This window comes from Schistocerca gregaria, chromosome 9 (genome assembly GCF_023897955.1).
Source record: "Schistocerca gregaria isolate iqSchGreg1 chromosome 9, iqSchGreg1.2, whole genome shotgun sequence".
Lineage (NCBI taxonomy): Eukaryota > Metazoa > Arthropoda > Insecta > Orthoptera > Acrididae > Schistocerca > Schistocerca gregaria.
In genome coordinates this window covers 148,390,037-148,402,042 of record NC_064928.1, presented here as the reverse complement: position 1 = coordinate 148,402,042, position 12,006 = coordinate 148,390,037, and the positions used below count along the sequence as shown (strand labels likewise).

The 12,006-nt window shown below is 43.5% G+C and overlaps 1 protein-coding gene across 1 annotated transcript in view; it reads left to right on the top strand.

Annotated features, from left to right (window-relative positions):
- Positions 1-12,006, top strand: part of LOC126291469 (uncharacterized) — a 42,527-nt gene that overhangs the window by 16,028 nt on the left and 14,493 nt on the right. The window contains exon 3 of the mRNA XM_049984980.1: positions 8,906-9,070. Coding sequence (XP_049840937.1) covers positions 8,906-9,070 — 165 coding nt within the window. The remainder of the gene's footprint in view (positions 1-8,905; positions 9,071-12,006) is intronic.

The following is a 12,006-nucleotide window of genomic DNA, read 5'->3' as shown; positions in this document are numbered from 1 at the left end:
ATAGGTCTCTAAAACCCGTGCCTTGTGAAGGAGGCTAAGGGAACGGCGGTCATGTTCAAGGATCGCCCCGTGAACACGACTCGTAACCTCACGCCAATTTAGTGCCGCCATTTTGATCGGATTACGATCCACTATGATCCCCAAGGTCTTATGGCGGTCGACAACCGTCGCCCAAGGAATGACGACATGATCAAAGCCTCTCAACGGCAGGAACGTGCATTTGCGATAATTAATGCGAGCACCAGCAAGACCTCAAAATGAATCCAAGGTATCCTTAAGCCGCGGTATGTCCTCGGCATGTCGTACTAAAACCATGACGTTATCAGCGTATGCACGGACTGCAAAAATTTCCCCCAATATATTCCAGCCACGTAATTGCATGGTGAGATGGCGAAGTAAGGACTCTAAGGATAGAACAAAAAGTGACATGGATAAGGGGCTTCCCTGGGGTAACCCCCGTCTGATCGATATCCGGGGGGTAGGGTGAACGTTCACAATCACCGAGACACTGATACCGGTAAAAAGATTAGTTAAGACTTGTCGAGCATCATTATTAAAGCCGACAGCGGTGAGCACTCCCGATAAAATATCATGGCTGACGCGATCGAACGCTTTTTGGAAATCAAGAAAAAGCAAAGCCCCTGGGATATTAGCGGCAGCCGCCACCGAGATTACATCGCGACATTCGAGAACGGAAGTCAGTATCGTGCGTCCAGGCACACAGTTTTGGTGGGCGGCAATAATGGTATCGAGCAGCTTAGAGAGACGGATATTAATTGCTCGAGCGACAAGTTTATAATCAAAGTTAAGGAGAGTAATAGGACGGAGGGAATCAATTGCAGGTCGACCTGTGGATTTCGGGAGGAGGACCATTCTGCCTTCCTGAAAAGGAGCAGGAAGTGAGACTCCCCGCATCTCTTCATTTACCATTGACGTTAAGGTGTCACCAATGAGCGGCCAAAATTGAACATAGAACTCCTTAGGAATACCATCTAATCCAGGCGACTTGCGGGACTGCGATCCTGCAACAACATCATATATGTCATCCTTCTGAAAGGGACGCAGAAAGGCGTCGTTTAATTGAGGAGTGACGACGCGAGGCAGCAAGGAGGTAAAGTCGTCAAGAGAGGTTTCCGCCGGGACATGAGTATCGTACAGATCAGTAAAATAGGTGTAAACGAAGTCAGAAATGTCACGGTGAGAGGTGAACACGCGGCCGTCAGCGGTTGTGAGGGAGGCAAGGCACCCACGTTTCCGGCGCGACCGTAAACGGACTAGATGGTAGAGTGACGTCAGTTCCTCTTGTAGAAGGGAACGTAGTTGAGACCTCGTCCGCAGGCCCTCCATTTGAATGCGTTTGAGCTGCAGCAATTTGGCTTTGATGCGCTGTATATCAGTAACCCGTAGGGGAGCATGCGTAGCACTATCGTACAGTTGACGTAAGACAGAATAGTAAAATTCTTGCGTTCGTCGATCTTCTGCCACCTTCGCAGCCCCAAAACGCATGAGAGCCCTACGGATGTGTGGTTTTGCATACAGTGTCCACCATGCCACGATAGACGGGTACCGGTCCATAGTAAGAGAACAACGAGTCCAAATGTCCTCCAGGACGATACCAAGGGAGGTATCTTGCAAATACGCGATATTGAGCATCCAAGGAGGACGAAACAATTTTACCGGTTGTCGCTCGTAATTAAACGTAACGGCTACAGCGCAATGATCAGTAAAACAGGCTGGTATCACATCAACAGCCAGAAGTTGCCCACACAAGGAATCGGAAAGGTAAAAACGATCGAGGCGACTGCTAGACGTGGGAGTAAAGTAGGTATGTCGCACAAGTGTAGGATAGCGAGAAACCCACACGTCACGCAGGTGCAAGGAGCGCACAAGGTCGTCGAGTTCTTTACTGAAATTAAAATTAGGAGACTGATCTACCGGCCGTAGAACACAATTGAAGTCCCCACCTAAAATTATCTTTGTCGGGGATTTACGAAGCAGGTAAATGACTTCTTCTTTATAGAAACTCGAACGTGCGGTAGTACAACCCGAACCAGAAGGGGCATAAAGAAGGAGTAAACTGAGATCATAAAACGTGCACCCGATCCCCCTTCCACTGTCGAGTACTTCGAAATTCATCAACGGAATGCCTTCTCTATAAAACTAGGCAGTGAACGTAGAAAGTTCGGAAGCGACATTAAAAAACGTCGAGAACCCATGAAGGGAAAACTGGTCGAATAGGACTTCCTGTAAAAAAACAACATCTGCCCCAGACTGATAGATAGACTGTCGCAAAGCGGCGAGCCGAAGCTCAGAACATATTCTGTTAATATTCAGAGTAAGAAATGTATATGCTTGCATGGAACTTCAACAAGAACAAGATCGGTAGAGAGCCGTCAGCTGACGGAGCAACATACAAGTAATCATACCAGAAACAAGCGCTGAACCACAGAGAGAAAAACTACGAAACAGAACCCTCATCTTCCCACTGCTTTTTCTTCGGCCGTGACGCGGCTCTCTGTGGCTGTTTACGGATTCGACTGCGGCTCCGCGGTGTCGACGCTGCAGCGTTCGGCTGCGTGGGAGCATCATGTAGACATTCCGTGTCAGATTGCGGGAGAGAGGCCTCTACATCCCACTCGTCCGCAGACATGGGTTCATGGTGGGACAGTTGGTGAAGAACAACGGGATCCACTGGCTCTGGAGAATCAATCAGTTGTTTGATGGGAGGAGGCTGTGACCCAGAGGGGGCGACAGAAATTCCAGAAGGGGGATGCGAAACAGAGTCAATAGGAGAAGTGTCAGAGAGAACCGGAGAAGACACGTGGCAACCAGAAGCAAGTTCCGTCACGGGTGTCTCCGAAGAGGTTGCCGCGGCAGCAGGAACAACGTCAGATAAGGTGTCCGGGAGCTTCTGCAAAGGCGTGATAGCATCTGTGGCGTCCTCATCCACGATTTCCGACTGAGAAAGAGAGTCCTTTACCGGAGGCCCATCGGAAGGGCGAGCCAATAAGGAAGATTCATCAGCCGCATCATCCTGTGTTCGCCGACGCTTGTTGTGAGAAATCAGCGCGGGCACATCGGAATTAAGGGCAGCAACATCCCTACTCAAGGACAACGGGGGAAAATCACGGCCGTTGTCGGGCAACGGATCACTGCGTCCCTCAGTAACAGTGAGCGATTCAGTCCGAGATCTTTGCGGGAGAAGATCAGCTAAAGTCAATTTTTTACGCTGTTCGTATGTAGGTTTTAATACCACCACACGCCGCGGACAATTAGTACGGAAATGACCAGTTTCATTACAATAATAACATGTTCCTTCCTGGCCACTGTACGTGATATGGACCCTATAACCACATACCTGTAGGTGAGAAGGAATAGGTTTTTTGACCACCATTTCCACCGACCGAATACCACTATATACCTGTAAGCCGTGCTGAGCAGACCAGCGTTCCTTTCGAATATGGCGTACGTCCCCATAAGGAAGCAAAACGGACTTCAGAAAACAGTCGTCAACCTCGGGCGGAAGGTTAAATACCCGAACATTCGTATATATCACTTCTGCATTTGCCAAGAGAACCATACTAGTAGAACCATCACAGTGCGTAAAAGGTACCTGAGAACCATGACGAGAAAGTAGCCTATCAACCTGGAGCGGGTCAAGAAACTTAACAAAAAACACATATAATTCGCTGTCGAAATATGCGGTATGCATCTGATCAGTAGTGACCTTAACTGTATCGACTAACCAGTCATGTATCTCCAAAGAACCGGGCTGGACGTGATGCGTGGATTTGTCACAGGTAAAACTGACTGTACCTGTATGCGGAACTTTCGTGGGAACCATGGTGGACATCACGGCGAGAGACGACGCCGCGACAGGAAGGGCCGCACGAACACCAAACACCAGCCGACAACCAGTGATGCGACGCGCACGGAGACCAACACGGCACTAAACTGACAGGAGGAAAACACGCTGCGCTACAGTAGAGGCGGAACTAAGAGCACAACCTAGTCGCCCGACGCGCGAAGCGAGAGTGCACTTAGCAGCCAAACACCTTAACCATTTATGCTAATGCAACTCTTCATTCAATAAAATTCCTGGAGGACTATAAAACATCACACAAAATACCAACAAACACTGTTGGTATGACTATGAATTACTCACGCTTCATCGAAGTACAATAGGAAATAAACAATTGCAGAAAAGCAGCTCGTAAGAATGATACAAACACCTTTCCTTGCTATCTCCTGAATTAGGAGGCTTATTGCTTGTTTGGTTTAATTCATCAATAGAATATGAAGCAATTGATATAAATAACGCTTTTTCCAAACTTTCTATAATAGAAAGTCTGCTATCAAGACATTGCTTTTGTTCAATTACTTTATTTATGACTGAACGTTTCTAAAACTGAAGACACTCGTCTGTGCTCTGCACTGCCGTCGAGCTCTGGCAACATCATTCTCTGTTCATTGGCTGACTGTGTTTTGTGACATCAGATGCGCAGAACGAATGTGAACTCGGCCGCCGTCGTAAATGATGCACACTATAGTGACATCTCAAGCATTGTCACTGTGGAATGCAACTGTTTCCTCACTACTTGAACTTTGATTTGAAACTCTGTTGGATTGTGTGTTGTTATGTAACATCTATCCACCTTACATTTGTCAGTAACAGTTGCGCTTCTTGTTTCTTGCAGTCATAATGTTCCCTCTGTCTGGAATTTTTGGCAACCGAGTCAGAATCAATTTCAGTTTCCACACGGTTCATGGTACACTGCAGTGACCTGCCCTGTTAGACTCAGGTTGTGGCAGTTAACTATGTGTACACATACTGTCTATATGTAGTAAAACCCCCTTTTACACTTTTCAGCAGAGTGACCCAAAAAAATGTAAAATGCAGGAAAGTGTAAAATACAGGGAAGCAGGGGCAACACAGCAAGCAAAAATGAATAAATTAGTCTTACTGTCATTCTCTGTATATTGTTTAAAATATGAAGTTAAAACAATTTAAAAATCTGAAATAATTAATTGCTTTTGTTTCTTTGTAATGCCAGTTAGTTGCACTTGTCACTCCACAGTATACAAAGCATTGATCACAAAGACAGTAGCTGAGAGTTGACACACACAAACATGCATGCAGGTTTCCCTCTTATTCCGATCATGTCCAAAGGTGTAAATAACGCACAGAAGAAAGTCTTCCATGAAACCACATTTAAAAGATATTTGTGTTTTAATGTGAACCTTATTGTTTAGAATCAATAGAAAATTATGGTAAATAAAACTTGTAGCACAGTATTGGTTAAAACACTCAAGTTGGCAGTCTTTGTAAACAGAGAACAATAGGCACAAGATGTACATCTTGTTGCTGACAAGGAGGTCATTCAGTTCAGGGACATACTGAATGGGAAAGAGGGTGAAAATTGTCATCACGATACAGAACATTTTGAGGAGGAATGTTTGCTTCTTGACATCAGGTTGTACCAATCTATGATTGCGTGTCTAGTATTAATTAGCGTATTCCACATAGAAGTAAAGATGATTTGTCAAAATCCACAATAGAAATGGCCATCTGCAAAAGTGGTGTTTATTTGTGTAAGTGATTGTAAAATTGAATTAACAGTGTTGTAATACAATGCAGTGAACAGGAAAAAGGTTACTACAAGAGACACTATCATCAGATCATGATTATTATTAAGGCAGTGACCCAGCATACTTTCCCATCCTACTAAACACTGTCAACCTATAATACTGGTGGCCATGACCCAACTCATTGACAATGAAAATCTCGCTTTCCGCACTAATGCTATATTACGCAGTCAATAACTTAGCATATAGTCTGCTGGCTTTGAACAGGAATATGATGCTCTTCTTGCAGAAATCTGTATGAAAATCAATGTTAAAGGTTGTGATAATGTGAAAGACAGCTTAAAATAGAGAAAATGTTGTAGCACAGATTATTAATGACTGGAAAGCATTATACTGAGAGGATAGGACTACTGTTGGGACCAACAAAAATGAACATGAAAAGCAGGAAAATGTAAAATTTGGGAACAAAAAAGCAGTGTTTTATTGTTTATCACATGACAATCTTTAGTACAGTTAAGTACCCCACTCTGCCTCCCTCCCAAGTTGTTAGGTGAAAAAAAGACTATGATGAACAATCTCCCCAGTAATTATGTTTGGCAAAACAATATAGTGTTGAAATCAGTCATCAGTTTGCCACTTCTCTCACATTTAATAGTGAATGCTTTGGATCAAGGCAGTCAGGTAGATGCAGCATTTCTTGATTTCTGAAAATCATTTGATTCAGTGCCACACCTACACTTATTGTCAAAATTAAGATCATATGGGGTATCAAGTGAAATTTGTGTCTGAATTGAGGACTTTTTGGTAGGCATGTTATCTTGGATGGAGAGTCACCATCAGATCCAGAAGTAACTTCAGGTCTGCCCAAGAGAAGTGTGTTGGGACCCTAGCTGTTAATATTGCATATCAATGACATTGCAGACAATATTAATAGTAATCTCAGACTTTTTGTAGATGATGCAGTTATTTATAATGAAGTACTATTTTAAAGAAGCTGCGTAAGTATTCAATCAGATCTTCATAAGATATCAAAGTGTCATAAAGATTGGCAGCTAGCTTTAAATCTTCAAAAATGTAAAATTACACACTTCACAAAACAGATAAACATAGTATCCTGTAACTATAATGTCAATGGGTCACTGTTCGAATCGGTCAACTCATACAAATACTTTGGTGTAACACTTTGTAGGGATATGAAATTGAATGATCACATAGGTTCAGTTGTGGATAAAGCACATGGTGGACTTCGGTTTATTGGTAGAATGGGCAGGTGCAATCAGTCTACAAAGGAGATTGCTTACAAATTGCTTGTGCAACCCATTCTAGACTATAGCTCAAGTGTGTGTGACACATACCAAATAGGGCTAGAAGGGTTATTGAAGGTATACAGAGAAGGGCAGCAAGAATAGTCATGGGTTTGTTTGATCCGTGGGAGAGTGGCATGGAGATACTGAAGGAAATGAACTGGAAGACTCTTGAAGGGAGATGTAAACTATCCCGAGAAAGTCTATTAGCAAAGTTTCTAGAACTGGCTGTAAGTGATGACTCTAGGATTATACTACAACCCGCTATATATAGCTCACATGGGGATTGTGAGGATAAGATTAGAATAATTACCACACACACACACACACACAGAGGGATTCAGACAATCATTCTTCCCACACTTCATACGTGGTTAGAATTGGAAGAAACCCTAATAAGTTGGACATACCCTCTTCCATGCACTTCATGATGATTTGTGGAATATAGATGTAGAAGTAGATTTCGAAGTCATACTTATTCTGTACAAATTTAGACATTTGTGTGATTGTTTTTATATGGATGCTTAGCATTTTAATAATTGTGTACACTTGCTTTACAAAATACGCTCCTGGAAATGGAAAAAAGAACACATTGACACCGGTGTGTCAGACCCACCATACTTGCTCCGGACACTGCGAGAGGGCTGTACAAGCAATGATCACACGCACGGCACAGCGGACACACCAGGAACCACGGTGTTGGCCGTCGAATGGCGCTAGCTGCGCAGCATTTGTGCACCGTCGCCGTCAGTGTCAGCCAGTTTGCCGTGGCATACGGAGCTCCATTGCAGTCTTTAACACTGGTAGCATGCCACGACAGCGTGGACGTGAACCGTATGTGCAGTTGACGGACTTTGAGCGAGGGCGTATAGTGGGCATGCGGGAGGCCGGGTGGACGTACCGCCGAATTGCTCAACACGTGGGGCGTGAGGTCACCACAGTACATCGATGTTGTCGCCAGTGGTCGGCGGAAGGTGCACGTGCCCGTAAACCTGGGACCGGACCGCAGCGATGCACGGATGCACGCCAAGACCGTAGGATCCTACGCAGTGCCGTAGGGGACCGCACCTCCACTTCCCAGCAAATTCGGGACACTGTTGCTGCTGGGGTATCGGCGAGGACCATTCGCAACCGTCTCCATGAAGCTGGGCTACGGTCCCGCACCCCGTTAGGCCGTCTTCCGCTCACGCCCCAACATCGTGCAGCCCGCCTCCAGTGGTGTCGCGGCAGGCGTGAATGGAGGGACGAATGGAGACATGTCGTCTGCAGCGATGAGAGTCGCTTCTGCCTTGGTGCCAATGATGGTCGTATGCGTGTTTGGCGCCGTGCAGGTTAGCGCCACAATCAGGACTGCATACGACCGAGGCACACAGGGCCAACACCCGGCATCATGGTGTGGGGAGCGATCTCCTACACTGGCCGTACACCTCTGGTGATCGTTGAGGGGACACTGAATAGTGCACGGTACATCCAAACCGTCATCGAACCCATCGTTCTACCATTCCTAGACCGGCAAGGGAACTTGCTGTTCCAACAGGACAATGCACGTCCGCATGTATCCCGTGCCACCCAACGTGCTCTAGAAGGTGTAAGTCAACTACCCTGGCCAGCAAGATCTCTGGATCTGTCCCCCATTGAGCATGTTTGGGACTGGATGAAGTGTCGTCTCAAGCGGTCTGCACGTCCAGCACGAACGCTGGTCCAACTGAGGCGCCAGGTGGAAATGGCATGGCAAGCCGTTCCACAGGACTACATCCAGCATCTCTACGATCGTGTCCATGGGAGAATAGCAGCCTGCATTGCTGCGAAAGGTGGATATACACTGTACTAGTGCCGACATTGTGCCTGCTCTGTTGCCTGTGTCTATGTGCCTGTGGTTCTGTCAGTGTGATCATGTGATGTATCTGACCCCAGGAATGTGTCAATAAAGTTTCCCTTTCCTGGGACAATGAATTCACGGTGTTCTTATTTCAATTTCCAGGAGTGTATTTCATAAATATTCATTTTGTATACAGTCAGTTCGGAGAGTCCTTAGGAGACACAGCACTGATGTTGGCTGTTCGAGGAGGCTCTTTAAAAACAGTTGAAGTTCTTCTTGAGATGGGTGCTGATGCCAACATCGTGAGGGAAGACACTCAACAAGCAGCACTGCACCTCGCTGCACGCTGTGGTGACCCAAGGTGATATCTCTCCTCTCTCTCTCTCTCTCTCTCTCTCTCTCTCTCTCTCACTCACACACACACACACACACACACACACACACACACACACACACACACACACACACACACATGTCCTTTTCCCTGAAGGATACAAAAGACCAGAACTGGACGTCTTTGTGAGAAAATAATGTGCAAGATGTGAGTTTTGGAAAATATATTAGAAAAATCATTTGCATTGTAGAGGAACTGTTCTGATCATTGTCATTACATATTGATAATTTCCTTTTTACCTAATGTAGTCAATTTCGAACAAAAATGTAATTTAGTTTCAAATAACAGACGGAGTAAAGGCAAACACTCACAGCATAGAATATGTGTTGGACTTGACAAGCATATAAACTAGACCAGAGTAAATGAAATGGAAGTGTGGATTGAGGACAAGGGAGTCTCCGGAGAAGATTGTGTGCATGTAGATGTAGATTCATGGATTTAGCTATAGTGAAGTGGAAAGGGGGGAAGGGGAGGAGAGCAAATGGAAGTTACTATTGTGTCCCTTCCTATGCAGGACCATCTGTTTTTATGTGACATAATCTTTGTGCCAATTTCACTGTTGCTTATCTCTTATCACAACTCGGTACTTCAATTAAACACTGAACTACTACTTATCGTCTTCATTTGTGAATATTTCATCCAAGACAGTCCCGATCATGTTATTAACTAAATATCAGGCTGAAATAAGATGCAGCGCTTTTGTTGCAGACAAAAAATCTTTTGATCTTACATGATATTGTTATGTTGATTTTCAGCTGATAGTAATCTTACACACACACACACACACACACACACACACACACACAGTGATTCAGCTGCCCCTGCTGCTGTCATTTTATGCAACCTGCAATGTTATAGCTGGCCTTCATAAACTACATGTGAGATTTTCATATTATATTGCTCACTCATCGCAAACTATTAGTTGAAAAAAAAAAGCAAGCCCTTTTTGTGCTAAATTTAAAGCAGTTCAAGAGAAACATGCAAAAGCGACCTTCCAATGCGCCCCCATAACCACACTCAGACCTCATCAGTCAGGATTTCTAGTGTGTTGGCACTCTCTCCTACCATTGTACAAATATTTGTGACTGTGCAATTTATTTGTCATATTTGACCTTTTTTTGGTCTTCATTATCTGGCCTTATTATGCTACCAGCTTAATGAAGCCCGTACCGATTGTAAAATTGATGTTTGTGTAAATTTTGTGAATTTTAGCAGCATAAAGTAAACAATTACGTATTCCTCAGGACTTCTACTGTGAAACTACTCTGCTTGTAGAGGTTACGTTAGGATTGAGTTGTCAATGCAATTGGTTTTTAACTTATCATTTACAAAAGATGTTTCTCATTCATTACCCTCACAGACACATAATGAAGTGACCGACTGTGCTGGTGGCATAATAGCCCAATCAATAGCAAACAAAAAGGATTGAATATTGAGGACAGGTCACATAGTCAGAAAATTTCAGTACTGTGGTACAAGGGAGTGCCATGAGCAACATACTAGAAGTCCTGAATGGTGAGGGATAAGTGTGGGGGTGGAGGTCACTTATGTACATTTTCCTTGGATAATTCAAAAACTGTGGCCTCTAGTGAAAATGTATCCCAGTACAAAATTTAACTGCATTAAATTTACTACAAAAAGGTGTGGCTCATTTTTCTCTAGTGCTAGTAATTTGTGTGTAGCAAACGAGACAATGTGAAAATCTCACATGTCATTCATTATGAAGGCCAGTGATAATATTGCAGGGTGCATAAAACAATAATGATAGGGGCAGTTGAATCGTCCTCTGTGTGTATGCTTGCATTTCTGTTTATGTGTAATGTTCAATTTATCTTTTGCATACATGTTTCAGCTCAACTTATGAACAGTGGCCTGAAGTGTTTCACATGCAACATTTTTAACTTGTTTTTATGACATTATATGTTACTTTTTAAAGAGTACTTCTATCAGCAGGTAGTTTATATACAGAGTGTTTCAAAAAGAATGACCTGAATTCAATACTCCATATTTATTGATAAAAAACATGCTACAAACAGGGGATGGATTTCAAAATACTCTCAGAATCTTAAAGTTTTAGTTGAGCTATTACGAATCCTCTGTGTGTCCGCCAGCAGCAGCATGATGATAGCTAAATTTCTCATAAGTTTACACAATGTATCTGCTTTTACAAAAGTTATGGTGACTGATATTCTGTACTTCACTTCTCCTATGTGATGAAGTAAAGTGGAGATGAACACACTTTTGTTCACTGTGCCTGTCTGCCGGCACTTTCCCGCTTGGTAAGTCTTGGAATCTTTGTTTTTAATATATTTTTCCCATGTGGAAGTTTCTTTCTATTTTATTTACACCTATTTGTTTGACATTACTCAATTTTAGTAATTTCAAACCTTCAAAATTATTTTAATTTTGTCATTTCACAAAATACGTAAAATATTCTAAGACTAGATACAGTATTGTAAAATCTCTGCTTCTTCTTCTTCTTTCTCTTCCTCTCTCCATCAGCAGACCTTGCAGTCCACTGATGTTAATTCCAAATCTGTAGACAACATCTAATATGTGGTCTGTCACCATATCTCCTTCTCCTTGAACTGTAATGAGTCATTGTTTAATTCTTTTGTGACACTTACAAGGAAAACTTTCTGAACACAGATTAAGCATGAAAACAGAAAGAACGTATACTGAACTGTGAAGAAAAAGCAAAATAGGAACAGTGAATGTTCCAAGCTTAAGAAGTGCAGTATTGAACGCAGATGAATGGCTGAGGCATCATGGTTAAGTGGTTGTGGTGTTGGACTGCAAAGTGGATGAACCGCATTCAGAACTCTCTCATACCACATATTTTTATTTATTTGTTTATGTTGCACAACATTATGAACTGTCTGTTCAGTCAATGAATTGTTTGT